General features: G+C 40.7%; 1 protein-coding gene across 1 annotated transcript in view; it reads left to right on the top strand.

Annotated features, from left to right (window-relative positions):
- LOC122816286 (nuclear receptor coactivator 7-like) overlaps window positions 1-20,537 on the top strand; it is a 1,918,671-nt gene that overhangs the window by 1,040,078 nt on the left and 858,056 nt on the right. Inside the window, exon 4 of the mRNA XM_044089024.1 lies at window positions 16,557-16,673. Coding sequence (XP_043944959.1) covers window positions 16,557-16,673 — 117 coding nt within the window. The remainder of the gene's footprint in view (window positions 1-16,556; window positions 16,674-20,537) is intronic.

Raw genomic sequence — 20,537 nt, 5'->3', positions numbered from 1 at the left:
AGGCTCGGTGGAGCCGGAGGTTTTGCCAGAAGTTTCTTTGAAGTCTCAGGGAGGGACTTTACTGTTACAAGATGTGTCCTCTCAGGAGGTAGGCCAGGCTGAAGGGGCTTCTCAGGTGGCTGTTCTCCCCTCCCTTCCTAAGGTGGTTAGGCCCTCCCCTTCTGTTTCCAAGGCTTCTTTGAGAGGCAGGCCAGGTTTAACTTCAGTGGGTGTCTCTCCTAGTTCTTCAGGATCTTTGCCTAAGAAACATATGCTTAAAATGGCAGAAGATTTGATTACTATGATTAGAGGTTCTATGCCCCCTCCTGATAAAAGGCCTAGGGTGGAACCTGAGCTTGAGAGTTTTGAGCAGTGTTCGGAGGCTTCTGAGTCTTCGGCTGAGGACTTACAGGAGTATCCTCCTTATTCTGATTCTGATGTAGATGATTCTACTCCTTCGGCTTCTCCTCCTGAGGATTTTTCTTTTTCAGAGACTCTTCATTCCATGAGGGAGCATTTTAAATGGGAAGGTCAAGATTTCTCTGATTCCAGGAAGAGGCTTAGGGAATTTTTGTTTTTACCCCAGCATAGGCCTTTAGCTATTCCTCCTGTTCTGGATGTGGTGGAAGATGTTTTTGCAGAGGCTTCCCTAAACCCTGATTCTTTGCCTCCTGCCCCAGTTAAACCGGATAGGTATTATAGGGTGCCTGAAGCTCATAAGTATCTTTTTAAGAGTCCTAGGGCAGACCCAGAAACTGTTTCTCAGGGGCCTAAAGGTGTTAAGGCTTCTGTTGTTAAAAATCCTGTTCCTCCTGATAAAGAGGCAAGGGCTTTGGATAGATGGGGAAAGAAGGTGTATACTTCTTCCACTTTAGCCATGAGGGCTTTGAATTGCCAGTTCCACATGTTAAAATACCAAAATTATCTCCTTTCACAATTGAAGTCTAAGGTGGATGCTCTGGCGGAAGGTATTGAGTGTAAAGAGTTGCAGGATTTAGTTCATGTGTCTGAACAGGTGGGTAAGCATTCCTTGCAATGTGGTTTTGATGCTGTACAGGCCTCTTCGAGGGTGGCTGCCACTGGTTCTGTTCTTCATGAGGCACGCCTGGCTGAGGGATCAGAATTTAGCTGAGCATGTTAAGACAAGGATTTTGGATGCTTCGTTACAGTCTGATGTGTTGTTTGGTTCGCCTGTAGAAGCAGTTTTAAAGAAAATGGAGGACAAGGCTAAGTCTATGCAGACTGTTAAAGATTTTTTGCAGGTTCAGCCTCCAAAGTTTAGTAGAAATTGGCCTACTAAGGGGTGGACATATCCTTCTTATGATTCCCAGTCTAGGGGTAGGTCTAGACGTGGTAGGGGCAGAGCTCAAGGTTCTTTTAGGCCTAGAACAGGGAGTTCACCTGCTCAGTCTTCTGGTGAGGGCAGGGGTCAGTCCTTTCGTAAACAGACCCAATGACCTGCCTTTTCAGCTGCCAGACCCTTCTCGTCTGGCAGCACCTTTGGGAGGAAGGCTGGCACTTTTCAAAGAAAATTGGAGTTTAATTACCCAAGACAGATGGGTATTGGATATCATTCACCACGGTTACAGGTTTTATTTCCATACCTTGCCTCCTTTCAAAGGCATGCCAGACATTCCTCCTCTACAAAGAAAAGAGGCCCACAAGCAAATTTCTCTGTTACTCCAAATAGGGGCCATTCAGCCGGTTCCTGTACCAGTAAGGGGCCTAGGATTTTATTCTCGCCTGTTCCTAGTACCAAAAAAGGGGAACACGTGGAGACCAATTTTGGATTTATCTATCCTCAACACTTATCTGGACATCTCCAAGTTCAAAATGTTGACGTTACAACAGCTTTTACCTCTGCTGGGCAAAGATCACTGGATGGTAACTTTAGATCTCAAGGAGGCTTACCTTCATGTGCCTATCAGACTAAGTTGCAGGAAGTATCTGCGTTTTCGAGCTGGGAATTCCCATTATCAGTTCTCTGCATTGCCCTTTGGCTTATCTACTGCGCCCAGAGTATTCACAAAAGTTCTGGCTCCAGTGATAGCTTACTTCAGGCTAAAAGGAATACAAATCTATCCTTACTTGGACGACTGCCTGATTCTGGCTCAAGAAAAGGAAGACCTTTTTCTGCATTTGGAATATGTGATAGCAGTGCTAAGATGCCTGGGGTATTCTGTGAACGAAATAAAGTCCAGTCTATTACCCTCTCAAGACATGTGCTTTCTGGGTGTGAGACTGAATACAGCAACCCAGATGGCCTTTTTAACCCCGGACAAACAAAAGAATCTTTCCCTTTACTTCCATCAACTATCTCTTCAGTCTGGGCTGACTGCAAAGACAGTCCTTCAAGCCTTAGGGTTCATGGCATCTTGTGTTCTGGTGCTTCCCAATGCCAAACTGCATATGAGGAAGCTGCAATGGTATCTCAAAAATGTATGGACACAGCACTGCCAGGATTTGGACACTGTCATTCAAATAATACCTTGCATTCGAAAGGAATTTTTGTGGTGGGCTCAGGAATGTCACCTAAACAAGGGACTCTCTGTGACCCGGCCAGAGGCGAGTCAGATTCTAACGACAGATGCCTCAGACATAGCTTGGGGAGCTCATCTGAATGGAAAGTGGATACAAGACAAGTGGCCTGCCAGACTACAGCATCTACATATCAACATGAAGGAGATGTTAGCAGTCCAGTTTGCATTAATGGCTTTCAAGGAGTTACTTCTTCCAGGACAGGTGTTGATTCTAACAGACAACACAACTGTCATGTGGTACATCAACAAACAAGGGGGAACACATTCTTATCCTCTATGCAGGCAAGCAATGATTTTATGGGAGACTGCGCTCAGCTTGCAACTAAATCTTCAGGCGAGGTTTCTGCCGGGAGCACAGAACTCCTTAGCAGATGTGTTAAGCAGGCAAATCATGGATCCCCACGAGTGGAAACTGGATCTTCATGTATTTCGGAAATTGACAGTGTCATGGGGAACTCCAGACATAGATCTGTTCGCTTCTCCACTAAACCACCAGCTGCCAAAGTTTTGCACGAAAAGGTTTCATCACACAGCTTGGAAAGTGGATGCTCTTTCTTTCAGTTGGAAAAATCTTCATGTGTATGCCTTTCCACCTCTGCCTCTCCTCCCAAAGGTACTCCTAAAGGTCAGACAAGACAAGCCAAGGATGATTTTAATAGCTCCAGATTGGCCTCGGCAACACTGGTACCCATTACTGAGGAGTCTGGTAAGGAAGCCTCCATGGCCTTTACCTTTGATTCCACACCTATTGTCTCAGAGAGACGGTCATCTACTCAATGTCAAGCTTCACTCTCTTCATCTAACAGCCTGGCATATTCTGTTTTGAACCACAGCAGGTCTCAACTTCCTCAACAAGTGTTGAATGTGATTATGGAAGCCAGAAGACCTAGTACAAGGAAAGTGTACGCAGAAAAATGGAAGAGATTTTTATTTTGGAGTGCAGCAAAGGATTTGGAGGTTTCTGAGCCTAATTTGAGTGTGGCTCTTCAATATCTTACTGAGTTATTGGACAAAGGTTTGTCTTTCTCTTCCATTAAGATTCATGCTGCAGCAATTTCAGCTCACTATGATTGTGACCCACCATTGTTTTCTCATCCTTTGTTCAAGCAATTTCTTAGAGGGGCAAAGAATATAAGACCCCCGTAGAGCTCCTACTCCTGCTTGGGATCTCAATTTTGTGTTGGAGAAACTTACTCTACAACCTTTTGAGCCTGCTTCTACTGCTTAATTTAAATATTTGTCATGGAAGACTGCTTTTTGTTGGCCATTACTTCTGCAAGAAGGGTTTCTGAATTGCAGGCCCTTATGGCGGTTGAGCCTTTTTGATTTTCCATAAGGATAGGGTATCATTACGTACTAATCCTTCCTTTATGCCTAAGGTGGTTTCTAGTGTGGCTTTAAACCAAACTATTCATTTGCCTACTTTTTATGCAGATCCCCAAAATAAGGGGAAAAGATTTTGCACACTTTAGATGTACACAGGCAGTTGCGTTATTATTTAAGCAGGACTAAGGATTTTAGGCAGTCTCAGCAGTTGTTTGTTTCTTTTGCTTTGAGTTCTCAGGGCAAGCCTGTGTCAAAACAAACTATTTCTAAGTGGATTGGGTTTTGCATTGCATTCTGTTATTCCCATCATGGCAAGGAGATTCCAGCTGGGATTAGGCCTCATTCCACTAGGGCCACTGCCACTTCAACAGCATTTCTAAGGGGGGTGGCAACTAAGGATATTTTGGAGGCAGCTACTTGGAGTTCAGTGCATACTTTCTCTAAGCATTACCACCTGCCTCTCTACTCTAAATCTAGGGCTGGTTTTGCCACGGCTATTTTGCAGGGCATGTTGACAGCTCCTGCTTCTTTATGATTTGCCAGCCTCCCTTACCTCTGCTTTGGGATTCTACCCAAGTGTTAGGACTGCAGCAATGTGGGATGAAGAACATAGTACAGTTTTGTACCTACCATAAATGTAGATGTTCAAGATCCACATTGCTGCAGTCCAATTACCTCCCTCCTTCCCTCTGTGTTTAGGGGTGGTTGTGTGGGTGGGGTTGTACTTTGTAAATTTGTATATATTGTATATATATTTGGTACAGGAGTGTTTGGTGTTTTTGGTTTTGGCCTTATCTTTTAGGGTCTTCTGACATCTGGGGCAAGAAAAGACTGAGGATATGACGTCGGTCATGCGCATTTGTACCCTGACGTCCTGACGTCAGACTAATGCGCCTTGACCGACGTCAGCCATATACTTTGGTATTCGGGCCGACTGGGACAGCGGACTACCCAAGTGTTAGGACTGCAGCAATGTGGATCTTCGAACATCTACATTTATGGTAGGTACAAAACTGTACTTTTCAGAGCTTCAAGCTTTGTCTGTAAAACCTCCGTACTTGGTTTTTCACAAAGACAGAGTATCTCTCAGGCCATATCCTTCCTTTGTCCCTAAAGTCTGTTCCAGTTTCTGCCTACAGCAATCATTAGAACTTCAAGTCTTCTTTCCGAAGTATTCTAACAAAGCGGAATTCATATTCCACACATTGGATGTCCACAGGCAGTTGCGTTTTTATTTAGATAGGACCAAACAAACAAGGAAAACAGATCAGTTGTTTGTATCCTTTGCAGACAATAAATTGGGCAAAGCCGTCACAAAGGTCACTATTGCCAAATGGATCAGGGACTGTATTACTCAAGCTTATTCTTATTCTAACAAAGAGCTTACCACCTCTGTCAAAGCTCATTCTACAAGGGCTATGGCTACTTTGATAGCATTTCATTCTAAGCTTGCCATTAGTGACATTTGTGCTGCGGCTACATGGTCTTCCCCGCACTCTTTCATTTCCCACTACAAATTGGATGTGGCATCTAGAGGATGAGCTTCATTTGGTTCCACAGTGCTCAGGAGTGTTTTACAATGAGCCACCCAGGATTTAGGTGCTAGGGACGCTGTCCCATCAGTATTGAATGTAGGCGAGATAGGATCACATAACATCTTTTAGTTATGTACTTACCATAACTTTAGATGTTTGGGATCCATCTCGCCACATTAATAACCCACCCTCCTTCCCCCTTCCTTGGAGATCAGAGGATATCAGAAGGTCCGAATCCTGTTGTTTCATCTTGAAACATCTAACAGTGTTATATAAACAAGTTGTGCATGTGTGCATGAATGCGGACAAACAAGATCTGGGGAATTAGTGGTGGTGCATCCTGGGATAAGAAATAGCTCAGCCAATAAGAGGCCTCGCTCTATAGCATAGCGTGCCGAGTCGGAGCCGAGGGATCAGCTCCGAGCCCATTAGTATTGAATGTAGGCGAGATGGATCCCAAACATCTAAAGTTATGGTAAGTACATAACTAAAAGTTATGCCAACCTAGTGTTGGCATACTGGGAAGGACATTTGGTCCTATCTCAGGTTAATCATTATTATAAATATACAAAGAAAGAGAGTATTCAGTGATGAACTGCACAGTAATAAGCAAAAAACTGGAGAACCCAAAAGTAAGCTGTGCAGAGACACTGGCAAGGAAAACCAAAAACAGGTTATCAAGAGTGGTATATAAAAACAAGAATACACTCAAACAATTTCTATGCTACTCCACTAATAAGCAATTTCAACAGTCCCCATGTAGAGGCGCTATGAGATGTAATGGTTGTAACTTTTGTGAGTTTATCAATGAGAGTGGGCATTTCATATATCCTGATTCCAAACGGGTATGGAAATTGAATGTGCAGGCTGATTGCAACACTAAAAACATTATTTATTTGGCCCAATGCAAGACATGTCCTAAATTCTATGTTGGAAAAATGAATAGAAGGCTTCGCGAACAAATAAGGGATCATGCCTATTGTACAAGGAAAGAATTACTGTATAGTGCCTTAGCAAAACATTCTGTGACACAAGGTTTAACACATTCCTTTTCATATCAGGTTCTACAAGTGATATATAGTAACATAAGGCTAGGAGATATTTATGCCATTACTGATACAGCAGAAATGAAGTAGATATTTAGACTTGGAGCACATTTAGGCTCCGGTCTTAATGATACTGTATCCATTAAGCCAGCACGTAAGGCACATAAGTTGCCGAAGAAGTGATTATATACGATTGTATTACTTTAATGCTGGTCAATGTTCTTCAGGTATTTTGTATTTTCATTTTCTTACGTGTCTCTTTAAATTTTAATTAAGTTTTAATGATGCTTGGATTTCTATTGGTCCATTTCAATTTATATGGATTTATTGGATGTGGTTTTATCTGTGTAACATTGTCTGATGAAGCACCGAAGGGTGTGAAAGCGCTTACAACTACAATAAACTGTTTGTGGTTTTACTTGCAGGTGTCTCCGTGTCTCTGCACAGCTTACTTTTGGGTTCTCCAGTTTTTTGATTATTATAAATATATTGAATATTATAACTGATTTGTGGACAACATATTTATGCTGTGGCATGGTACAGAGGATTAGTTAAACAATTTCCTCATATATATAGAAGGAGCTACCACCTTTCTTAAGTTTACTCTGGAAGTATCATATGAAAAAAATGATTTTTTAGATACACACTTATGATGAAAATGAGAGGTTAGCAATGAAATTATACAGAACATCATGTTGGAAGGATAAACCATTGCACAGAAATAGTATGCACCTGAGTTACATTTATCAGAATGTTATGAGGGGGCAACTAATAAAAACATCAAGGTTGTGTACGTCTGAAGATGAGTTTAAGAAGTCCTTGGATATGTTAACACAACAGTTTATAGACAGAGGCTATAAAGATAGAGAAGTTAATAGGTTGGAAGTCTGAAGATGAAATAAGAGCTATGAGGGGTATCCCATATTTCTCCAACCATTATAAGAACAGAAAAGGTCCACAAAGTAGAGTTAAAAATAATAAAAATAAGGATGAGAATAGGACTAAATATACGAAAGTAACATTGACTTATACTAGTGATATAGATGAAGTATGTAAAATTATTAGAAACAACTGGAGGCTACTAACAATAGATGGGAAATTTAAGGATATAGTAGGGGAGCAACCTAATTATTTTTATTTAGAAATAATAGGAACTTGAAGCAAAGGTTCTGTAATAGTAATAATACTAATAAACATAATATATATATATATATATATATATATATATATATATATATATATATATATGATACCATATAAAGGCAAACAAGTTGGTACGTTCCCTTGTGGACATTGTAAAGCCTGTCATTTAATTAAGAAAGAGAATGTTTTAGACCCTATTTTTAATAGCATTTTTGTTTTGCATTCCTATGCTGATTGTAATACTAAGAATCTGATATACATTGCTATTTGCAAACAACGCATATATTTTTATGTAGGTAAAACTAACAGATTCTTTAAAGAAAAGATACTTTGACATGCTAGGGATATACGAAAAGGGAATTTAAATAATGCCCTAGCTAAGCATGTACAATTTCACCCCACTCATAGTTTTGAATTTATGGTGTTACAAAAAAAATTACTTTTAATGTGAGAGGGGGGGATTTAATAAACAAAACACCTCTTTCTAAGGTGTATTCATCTCCAGGTCATGAAATTCTTAATAACAAATAACCTTCCTGCAAACACTCAGCATGGGTTTCGCCCATCACATAGTGCCACTACAGCTCTCTTATCCTTCACTAATACCGTAAACCATCACAGGAATAACAACAACTTTGTATCTGCCATCTTTCTAGACCTATCAAAAGCTTTTGATATGGTCTCCCATTCCAAACTAGTAGATGTACTAACTGAACTATCCTTCTCACCATCTGCCACAGCATGGTTTCTTAACTATTTATCTGGCCATCGACAATCTGTTCTATGGCAGGGTGATCTATCTCCATGCCCTCCTTTATCCATTGGTGTCCCCCAAGGATCTATCTTTGGCCCTCTCCTTTTCTCCCTCTTTACTAATAATCTACACACAGCTACTCCACATGGTTCTATAATACAGTATGCAGATGATTCAACACTTATCTGTGCTGCCACTTCTCTATCAGCTCTTCATTCTGAAACACAGTAATCTTTAACTTCTGTTGAACATGGTTAGCCAATGTCCATCTAATCCTAAACCCAAACAAAACTAAATTATTACTCTTCCAAACTAACAAGACATCTATCTCATGTCACCCATTTAATATAATAGCCAAAGGCAATACTATGATCTCCCCAACAACACATACAAAGCTTCTTGGAGTGGAAATAAACAATACCTTAAAATTTGACTTGCATGTCTCCCTAACTATTAAAAAAGTCCATAGGAAACTTGGATGTCTATATAGGTACAAAAGGTTCCTGACCACAATGGCCAAAATTACATTAGCACAAACCCATCTGCTCTCCACTCTGCTACATGCCTCTCCAAGTTAAACTAATCTAAGGAAAACTGACTTATCTAAGCTCGAAGCATGTTATAATAAAATTGCTAAGTTTGCATCTGAATGCCCATATAGAACACATCACTGTACAGCTTTAAGGATACTAGACTGGCTTGAGCTTCCCAACATTATTCTTTACAACCAGCTCTCTGTAACTCACAAAATTGTAGCACAACCATCTAGAACCACTGCACTGCAAAATCTCATCCTTCCTTACAGTTCCAGCAGACTACTTAGCTCTAACAACAAGAACTTACTCACCATCTCCATGGCCAACAACACTGCAGGAGAATCTTTATTTTCCAACTATATATCTCATATATAGAACTCCCTACTTAACTCCATTCTCTCAATCTCATCCACTAAACACTTTAAGCCATCACTTAAAGCTTATCTAAAAAATAAGTGGCTATGTTCCTGTACTAACCCCTCATGAGTGCTTTGATACATCACAGTATACACAAAACATATCCAACTTCTCCCCGGTGTTTAATCCTTTGTTCCTACCGACCTGTCTTAACATTATATCTTGACATAAGTCCTCCCTACAAATAGTTCTAGCTATGTTCAAAGTCCAGGTTTTGCTGTCAAGATGTAACAAATTTGTATGTTCTTATGTATACTACATTTTGTTTACTTTATACTTTATTGATTATTGTAATATGTGCATGAAAATTTACTATTATTCATGGAGCTTTTCTCCCCGGGCCTCTGCTGAAAAAGGACCTGTGTCCAGTCGGACATTCCCGGTAAACAAATGTTAAATAAATAAGTAAAATAAATAAATAGCTGAAGTTACTTGGATAGCAGACTTGCAAGCTGATAAGCCACCAGGCTTAAATAGAACTGCCCCCCCTTAAACCTATTTTGAGGGGGCAGAGGGTGAAAGTTTTACATTGATTGGTTGTTGTTTAGTTTAAATTGTGAAATTGTGCTGTGTTTTAGTAGATCTGATGAAGGTGTGTACCGAAAGTGCTTATCTGAATGTTTTTTATTAGTTATTAAAGCATGTTTTTAATCTTTTGTATGGTGACCTCACTGTTTCTTTTTATCTGTGATTCTAGAAGTCATATTGTTTGCTTGCATCCAGTAAGAATTGCACTGGACAGCTGACTGCGCTGATATTACAAAATACTGAGTTATCTTGCTAGTATTGTTCCTAATCCTTTGACAGCAGCCTTTTGAAACTCCTGATGCGCAGTTCATCTGACCTGTGTTGACCTACAGTACTTTATTTGGGAATAGCCTCCATGAATATTCCTACTGCTGTCTTTAGACATCTAATACAGACTTTGATTAAAAAAAATATGATTACCAGGATTTATCAGAAACAAAAATAAAACTGATTTTGACCAGTTAAGTACTAAAGCCACATGATCTACTTCAGTCCATTGAGAAAGAATTTGTTAAGGCTGGAACTAAAATTAGCATTCTGATAAATAAAGCAATGTATGTTTATCATTCTGTGTATGACTGTGCCCTCCATACACCCTTATAGAGCTCATCGCCCTCACGCCAAAAAAAAAAAAAAAAAAAATGACAGCACTAATTCAGCCTGATACCCTGGAGAGAGAAAATATGTTTTTAAAATGTAGTCGTCTCAAACTGAAAGCATGGGTTGTTTCTTCATATAGTAATGTTTCTTCATGTTTTGTTTAGTGCTGTTTCTTATGTAATGTATAGATGATTTATGACAGCCACCATTTCCAGACCTTTGCACATCACATGGATTATTATGTTCATAGGTTCATAGATTAGTACTAGGCTAACTGCCCTTGTGAGTCATTTTAAGCCTAGTCAGTTATCCCCTGTGAGATTCAAACCCTGTACCTTGTGTTTGTAAGGCAAATACCTTAACCATTAGATGTTAATGTTGTTGGTGTTTTTCGGCTTTTCCTGGTTAGGGGTCGCCACAGTGGAACTCCGGTCCGCTAATGATTGGCAGTAGATTTTCACAGTGCCGAGTTGCCAGCTCGACGCCCAACCTTCAACGAAGGCACACCCATTCACGCATGTCTTTTGGAATGCCACTCGACCTGTGGGGAAGACATGCAGATTCCACACACAAGGCAGTCCCTGCACACTAGCTGTTATCTAACAGGAGAACCTCTTGCTGTGAGGCAACAACGCTACCGCTGCACCACCGCGGATTCATGGATTATTATGTTAATAATGATAATAATTGCACTGGACATGCGTCAGTGTTCAGTATTTCTTTCCTTTCCAGGTGGTGTTCAGTAATCTTTGAAATACGTGTCATGTGCAAAATGAGACTGGTTATTGTGAAAATGAAGACCTTCTGTCTTTCTGCATTCCACAGGTTTTATGTTGTTCACTGACTGGGAAGTTTTCCCATTAACGGAGTTCCTCACCCACAAAAAATATCTGTATTTGAAGTTTGGAGTCAGGGTTGAAAACTGACAACAGTATCAAAATGTGTTTAGAGAACATAAGCATGTTTTTGGGTGAAATGACTGGGATGCGTAGCCAATCACTGTGTATCTGTGCAGCACTGATTATTTTGGGATGTTCTCAGCAAAGAGCCACATAGTCAATCAGAAATGTAAACGGCATTGTTTAACACTAGCAGGTCAACGAAGGACCACATAAAGAGAAGTTTAGTATTAATGAGAGAAACAGCACTTGGCTACTTGATGTCCAGAGCAGTGTTATAATAGGATAACATATGTCACAAGGACGGCAGGGAAGTTTGGCCAAGTCAGTGCACTCTCATAGGCGCAGTGTAGTGTCACATAGCTGTATGTCATGCTTATCTAGCACAGAAAGGGCAACATATCTGCCATCAGCTAGACTGTTGTGGATGAGCACCTCAAAAGCGATAACCCGTTCATCATGTAAATGGGGAGAAAATTATGCAGATAGAAAAGTAGGAAAGGGGAGAACAACAAGCAGAGAGAAACATTCATGGTTAACCATGAGGTAAGAAAAGAGTATTTTTTGTAAACTTGTGAGCCCCATTTTTCATTTATAGAAAATAGAGTTGTTTGCATACAGCCTTATTAGTGCATCTCATAGCAGTAAAACAGGTAACCATTTGAATTGTCTGCTGCTAGAATGCGTTCCAAAATGTGGAGACTGAATGGCCGAAAGCTTGGTCTTACATATACTAAGTCTGAGATGCCATTTCTCTGAGTATTCCCTTTTTCCAAGGTATGGGAAACTCGGAGTTGGTCTGTATAAGTTTGGGGGGTGTGGGAGTGCAGGGGGCTTATCACTCTGCTAAAAGAACTTTAAAGAAGAAGAAGAGCGATTTTCAAAAGTTTGAGTGGCAACTTTTAAATACTGGGCCAGTAAAACACCCTTTTTCTACTACGGCAAATCCAGTGGTTTCCCCTTTGATAAGAAGAACATGAGTACATTTTCAAGAGGCTGTGCCTGCCTGTGCTGTTTATATGCAGGCTGTTGAATGATTATCATACTAATCCTTCAGGCTTTTCCTACTAAGGTAATTCCACTACTTTTTCTCTTGTTTGAGGCAAATATGCGATTCTTACTATAAACTCCCATAAAAAGGTATGGTACACAAAACACGCAGTATCACACTTACAGGTTAACAGCATACACAGACAATACAGAAAACGTAACGACAAAAAGGGGTCCTCAACTGACAGGCCAAAACCCTTAACACAGAAAGGCAGAGACAGTACATATGATAATGTCTTAGTCATAGGAGACTCCATAGTCAGACACACAGACGTACCACTTTCCTGGCTGAGCAGAGACAGCTGCATCTCAGGTGCCAGGATCTGCAGTGTCACAATATCACTCATGTCTCTTAGCCTAAGTATGCATATGACATGGTCATTGTGCATGTGGAAGATCATATGAAGAAGGACATGATGGAACTCTCAGAATGTACATCTGAAATTGGTGTGAAACTAGTACTGAGCAGTGCCATACCATTTCTAAGAACAATGCCACAATAGAAAGAAAAGGTAACTGACTTTAATTATCGGCTTAGCTATTGGTGTCATTCTAAGGGGATGTGATATATATCAGCCTGTGAGGCAATTGTCAATAACCCTGGTTGCTTTGACACAGAAGTGGCCTGCACTTGTATCCTCATGGTTTCCATATATTGGCTAGGACCTTTTCCTCCCTGTAGTGCCTTCTTTAGACAAGGTCAGTCTCTTTCAGTTGTGTAGATAACCAATCAAAATCAAAGCTGTATAAAGGTAACACTGCAATGCTATCGACCTAAACAAGAAGTTGCTTAGTTAGTGAAACGAGGTGCCAGTACAGTTATAGCATCCCCAGATTGCAGAGTTTCACTGTCTTCTGCTCTTTAAGTCATAGTGGAAATTTATACTTCTTAGGTTAATACAAGGCAATCAGTTTGCAGACTATTACATGCCCAGCCACTAACCAGATAGTGATCAATGGTGTGAATCAAACCCTGTATATTGTGTCTGTGAGGTAAACACCTTAACCACTATGCCAACACCCAGTGAAATTATAGTCTTATTTAAGGGGGCATGTATATGTTCCTAAGAAGCAATCTCCTCTCTAGACCCTTAAAAAATTACCTTGAACTTTTCCATATCCTTTTCATGGTAAATCGAACTCTACATCATATGACAGCCAACTAATGTATGCCCTCCTTGTCACCTGCAGCACATGATGCTCCTTACCAAGCTTGACACCATTCTCTTTGGAGACTTCAGCGAGTCTTCTGTTAACTGGGAAACCTACACCCTCTCAAGTAAATGCACACAAAGAAAGACTAAGTGGCTTAAATCCCAGGTAGAGGTTCAAAAATATTGAACCTTAGTCTCATCAATATTGCCACCCTATGGTGAGCACTTACAGTTACCACATCACTGGTCATATCTGACCACTGTTCAGTAACACTCACTTTGTAGGTAAAGACAACACAAAACCCATGTGTCTTTAGTGATCACTCTAAGGCAGATCTAATCCAGTTAGCTTGTCATCTGATAAAATTTAAGCCCCCTTGTCACCTCAGTGACTCCATTTCACATGCTGCTACATTTATGGATAACTTCTCTGCCCACTGTGAAGTATATATTGAGTCATCTGTCCCCAGAAAGCTTAAATACTATGCCAAATTCAGGAATAAACCACTATGGTGGAACTCTAGTATACAAAACTATACAGTAAGAGAAAGAAATTCATAGCCTGTACAAGCAAATGTAATACTTCTGCTAAGGACAATCACAAAGCCTTTTTCAGCTGTTTCAAAAACCTTAGAGGTAATGCCCAGCAGTGCTCAGAACTAATACATAACAACATCACTTACTCTTCCCCAGAGGACATTGCCAACATATTAGCAGTTAAATTCAGTTTTTTTAACAGTACTCCTCTGTCTCCTCTTACCATTCCCAAACTTATTAGTACATCCATACCAACCCTTCTGATCACCTCTCAGCAGGTCCTGAATGCCAAAACACTTGCTGCATGAGTCCCGATAAGGTGCCAGGTTGTTTTCTTGTGAATGCCATACACTATCTGATAGACATATTACTAGGCCTATTTAACATCAGCTTCCACTGGATTCATGCCAGAGGAACATAGAACTGAGGTGGTAGTCCTGCTTCAGAAGGGGGAATCCACTACTGATCCTGGAAACTATAGACTATAAGCATCACCAGCTTTATCTGCAAAACAATGGACTGTATCATTATGGGACTTATACCAAGGACATAGACAATCTATAAGCCCTTGAACCAAGTCAGTTTCACTTTTGTTAAAGGCAGATCCTGCCTCCTGAAGCTGGTGGGCTTCTTTGAACATGTCACTGACGCATTAGTCTCAGACATTTTCATTCATGCACTGCCTACCTGGACCTGACCAAGGTGTTTGATACCGTCCCACATTCTGGCATTATCAATAATCAAATCAAAGTAAATATAAACTCCTATGTCATCCACTGGATAGCAAACTGGCTAACAGACAAAACCCAGTTTGTAAGTGTGGGAGGCACACTGTCTTCAAAAACACTAGTTACCAGTGATGTTCAGTTGTGTTCCTCAGGTTAAAGCCCTAGGACCACTTCTGTTTGGTACTTACTTTGATATCAAGGCTGATGTCAAGGGTCTGTGGATTAAGTTTGCAGATGACTGCAAGCTTGGAACTGTCATTAATTCCCCATCTGACTTCTAGTTACTGTAGGAGGAGCTAACATGCACTAATAAGTGGTGCCTAGACCATGGCCTAAAACTAATGCCAATAAAAAGCAGCAATATGTCTTTTGGCAAAACTAGACCCATATGCTGCTAACACTTGTAAAAGTTGACTCAGCCATTAGGGACCTGGGTACTTTCGTTGGCAATGAACTATCCTTTGATCACAATGTAGTCCCTGTTTGTTACAAAATCCTTTTACCTTGCTAGACTAATTGTCAGAAATATTTCTTTCATATCTTAGAAAGTTATCATCCCACTCTATTCCTTCCTCATCAGACCATAATGGAGTAGAAGTGCACCTTTGGTATGTACCTGTCTAAGCATATGACCCATCTTGAGAGACCCAAGCATTTCCTCACTAAAATAATCAATGGCATGTCTTCCTTGAACTATCCAGACCACCCTAAAGCACAAACTCTCTTGTCTGTTTCCTAGAGACTGTTGAAAGGTGACCTCTGTGTAGCTTACAGAGCCTCGAAGGATCCAGTGTCATGTAACTCTTGCATATCCGAAAAACTAATAACACTCACAACACTTACTCAGGAAATTTTAACTTCCAACAAAACATAAATAGAATCTGCTGGCAAGATAGATATCCTAAAGAATCCCCTTTCTATGGAATAGACTTAATTGGATATAAAGCAAAGTAGATTCTTGACCCTCTTTAAGCGTATCATGGACAAATGGATGGGCAATCATAAGTATACCCAAGGTATGTCCCTCAAGCCCTATTTGTTGAAAGCAGTCGAAATTAGGTATAAATTAGTTATGTTAGTCATGTAGATGGGTACCATATGATCTGAAGCATTGTGGCTAGGCTACTAATGGTCTTCTGGATCAGTAGCCTAGTAGCAACCTGTGAACATATATGTAAGTTTACAAGGGGCCGTGGACATCTCTTCTGTATTTATACAGCCTGTTGAGTGACTGTCATAGTAGCACCACATCATTTTCCTGCTAAGGTAATTCGACTGATTTTTGGTTTACTAATTAGCCATTCATTACTGTAAATAGGAACATGCATAGCCTGAGAATAATAGTGAAAGGGCTAGATGTGGGGTCCTTGTAATTTGATCAGCTGTGGCATGCATCAGCTAGTTCAGATGATGGTCTTCTGTGATATGCACTTACTGTAATTTGACTGAAGTATTAAATGGCTCTGCTCGGGTTTATCAGTAGTTGTGTGATGATGTTGAAAAATGTTTTGAATTAGGAAGTGGAGTTCAAAAAATGTGAGTTTATTTATTCAAAAGTGCAGTACTCACGATAGACCACTAGATAGCAAAGTGTGAAGGATGAAAATACCTGGCTGCAGTAAGTGAGGAAACACATGGCTGCCAGCTGCAGATACTTAACAGAATATAATTTCATGTGCATCATTTTTCAAGCTTTTTTATTTTTTATTGTATTTATTTATTTTTGCCTTTTTGTTGCTTGTAATGCTGTGCTTGAGAATGTTTTGTTTATTTTTAATGAATAGGGCAAGGCATGAACTTACAACATACATCCCAGTCCTCTGACCACCTAGCTGGAGATGCAACTTGCATAAAAAATGAGAATCGATCTATCAATTTCAGTGGTGCAGTGCCACAAAGAGGTAATGGATGCTTTAATGACTTTTAAAATTTTAGTTTTTTTTTTCTTTCCTTCTTTCTTAGAACATTTCATGTAAAATTTATGATCAGAAAACAAAGACAAACAGAAAAATACTACTTACATTGACTTCATATTTCAGTATGATTTCAGTTGCTCAGTCATGGCTTCTGCTATTGATAGTGTTGATATGCAGTGTAGTGATAAGAGACTGAGATGTTTCTGCCATGCTGAGATCTGCCCGTTCTTCCTTCACACACTGCTCTTTAGAGCACTTCACTGTTACAGCAAACATCTTGAAGTTGAGGTAACATTTCAGAATAATCCAACATAGTTAACACAAGAATGAGACATGAGAGAGCATAAGAGAACATTCCTTAATAACTTTACTGTTATATTTCACATCAACAACAGGCATCTTTAAATGTTGTACATCAGCAATTAAGTTTACTGGAGTGTTGGATAACCCCATAAACTACAAACAGTAAAACTTAATGCTACTGTGGCTAACCTGAAGTCTTTGTAACCTTTTGGCACATAAATTCACTTCTGGGCTCTGGCCAGCATGGCTCTTAGCCATTTAGCTTAAAAGTCAGGGTCAAAGCCGAAATATAATGAGGGGCAAAGGCCCAAAATCAAAGAAAGATTTTAAATATTGCTCTATTTACATAGAAGCTTGCTACAGTAACAGGTTTTGAATTAGCATATGTTTCCTAAAGGCTATGAAGTCTGAAACTGAAATGTCTGTCATTATTTAGGAACTGTAGTCCTCAGTGATTTGCCAGGAAATTGCAAATTATATGAGAAATATACAAAAAACTAATACAAGTTTAGGGACATTCTGCAAAGGGCAGATAAGAGTTATGCCAGGCAGTTAAGTAATTTAAGTAACTAGGCTGCATATTTAGAGATTTAATATTTTCTTTGTATTTCTTAGGAAGTCTTATTAAATGTCTCAGACAAAGTTACATTTTCTGAGTATCTGTGAACACCCTAATGTCACAAGTTTGAAGGTGTTCCTTCTTCACTGAATGTGGTAATGTGACTTAAGCACTTATTCAAGTTTTCACCTCTGACCCATTCAAAGATGGAGTGTGTGATGAAGCATTCTTGACCAAACTGTTCATTACTCATACATGGAGGAAATCAGCTTTACCCAAGATGTGGTGATTTCGGAGCTAATTATATCAAATAAGGAGTTGATTATAGTAAGTAAGGGGTTGTTGGGGGGGGGGGAGTTGTCTGCAACACACAAATGCCATTTTGGATTGTGTCTTCAAACAGAAATAACTTGTGTGTACACTGGTTCATAGGTTCATACTAGGCTATCTGCCCTGGGGCAATTATAAGCCTAGCCCGATTCTGTATGGCTTGCGCCACCCCTTGATTTGAATATACTGTGCCCTTTTTAAGGTTTAGTTTACTGTGCCTCTGTCTAATAGTGACACAGGAGTAATCCCTGGGACAAACCTACGATCCCCCATCCACTTATCGAGATTCCTCTTGAAGAGATTCAGTGAGGTGCTCTGCCTCATATGAACTGGAATTCTTTTCCAGAGCGAAGGGAGCCTCTGGGTTATGAACCTGTCCCTCCAGCAAGTTCTATTTATTTCTGTGTTGAGGTTCAAGTCCCTCGAGCGTGTGGCTCTAAGGGATTTAGATTTACTGAGGTGGAGCATGTCCATTAATTCTGGATTTGACATAGCTTTGTATGTCAGGCATAGATCGCCTCGAAGTAGGCGGTATGCAACTGAGTAGAGCTGGAGTTTTTTTAACCGAGCAGCATATGGCATCTGTTTGAAACCCTTGATCCTCTTGGTGAGATACTTTTGGGATCTTTCTAATTGCTGCAGGTGTCGGGTAAGGTACATCCCAAAAGGGGCATTGTATTCTATGATGGGCCTGATGAGGGATGAATAAAGGGGCACGATTACCTCTCTTGATCTAGATGTGAAACCCTTCGTGATGTGGTGGGCTATGTAGAAGGTCTTTCTAACCACTTTGGCAATGTGGTTTTCAAAGGAGAGATTGCTATCAACTTGTGTCCCCAGGTCCCTAATAACTTTCTCTGTACTTAATGGGTTTCCGCCTATGTGGTAATTTGTGGGCACATTGTTTTTGCCAAAGGGTATGACTATACATTTTTTGGCATTTAGCTTTAAACCATGGCGCTGGCACCAGTTATCTGTCTCTGTGAGACCTTTTTGAAGGATGTTTGTGTCAGCTGGAGAGTTGATTATGGCGCCCAGTTTGCAGTCGTCTGCGAACTTGGTGAGCCATAGTCCTCCACGTTGCCTGTACCTCGGAAAAGTATATACCGAACAAGAGTGGTCCCAGGACAGAACCCTGTGGGACGCCACTTGTGACCGGTTTCGAGTCTGACATGGCTCCAGCAACTCTCACTCTGTGGGTTCTGTCTTTGAGCCAGATTGCGACCCATCTTGTGACATAGGGGTTTATATTTAAGCTGGATAGCTTATCTATGATGCCCGAGTGGGGTATTGTGCCAAATGCCTTTGCAAGGTCCAGATAGGCTGTGTGGACTACCTTCCCTTCATCTATGGCTTTGGTGACTGTTTCAGAGCAGTCAACCAGGTTCAAAAGGCAGGATCTGCCCTTGACAAAGCCGAACTGGGTAGGATCTAGTGTCTGTAGGTCCTCAATGTCTTTGTTTATGAGCTCCATGATGATCCTCTCCATAGCCTTGCAGACTAAGCTAGTCAGGCTTATGGGGCGATAGTTTCCAGGGTCCGTAGAGGCTCCACCTTTGTGGAGTGGGACCACTGTTGCTGTACGCCATTCTGTGGGCACATATCCTGTAGTGAGGCTGAGATTGTATAGCTGTTTTATTTGAGGGATTAGTTCCTCTTGGAGTTCATGTAGGATGCAACCTGGGATGCCATCTGGTCCCATGGAAGCAGTGTTTTTTTTGCTTTGGAGAGGGCAGCCTTCACCTGAGCATCTGAGATGTTTGGGAGGCAGCCCTCTGCCGGGATAGATACTTGCTCTTTTGGGAGTGGGGGTTTCCAATGATCCTGTCTGCCAGGATATTGGCGATGTCTGTGGGTTCAGTGTATTTTTTGTCATTTAGAATCAACTCAGAACAAGTCTGGGAGTTGCATCCCAGGTTTCTAACATAACTGAAAAAAGCCTTATGATTGTCTTTGGTGTCCTGTGCAATTTTTCTCTCGAAGCTGGCCTTGGAGGATTTTATGAGGGATCGTAATTTTTTGCTAGTACTGATCAGAGATGCCTTCCCTATTAGGGATTTTGCTCTATCATGTAGTAGCTTCCTCCTTCTGTTGTACAGTTTATTTATGGCAGAGGTCCACCAGACCGGACGCCTGCCTTTGGGTGATTGGGTCTTGGTTTTGTTTGGGATAGCATGATCCATGCATTCCTGGAGATGTCCGTAGAATGCATTTATATAGGATTCTGCAGTTTGGGCCGTAGTTTCCACTGGCCCTGGGGCCTTGAAGGATTCCACTTCGGTTTTGAGAAGTGAGAAGTTCGCTTTTGAGAAGTTTTTCACTGTGGTTTTCTGGGCTGGGGGTGGGGTCATGATGTGGACATCCAGTGAAATTAATTTATGGTCTGATCTTACCAATGAGGGATATACTTCTGGTGTGGAGCATAGTGTCCCCATGTTGGTAATGATCAGGTCTAGTATGTTGTCCCCTCTTGTGGGAGTGGTGACTAGTTGTTCCATAGCATTTGAGTTTATAATTTCCAGGAATCTTTGGGCTAAGGTGCTGGGGCTTGAGTAGTGCTCCCAGTCAATGTTTGGGTAGTTGAAGTCGCCCAATATAATGGTGTTTGGAGAGATCTTCATGTTCTCCAATGTTTTCAGGAAAGCCGAGTGGGATTC

The sequence above is a fragment of the Protopterus annectens genome, chromosome 1.part1 (assembly GCF_019279795.1).
Source record: "Protopterus annectens isolate FY-2018-M chromosome 1.part1, PAN1.0, whole genome shotgun sequence".
NCBI lineage: Eukaryota > Metazoa > Chordata > Ceratodontiformes > Protopteridae > Protopterus > Protopterus annectens.
This window is presented reverse-complemented; position numbering and strand designations above follow the sequence as displayed.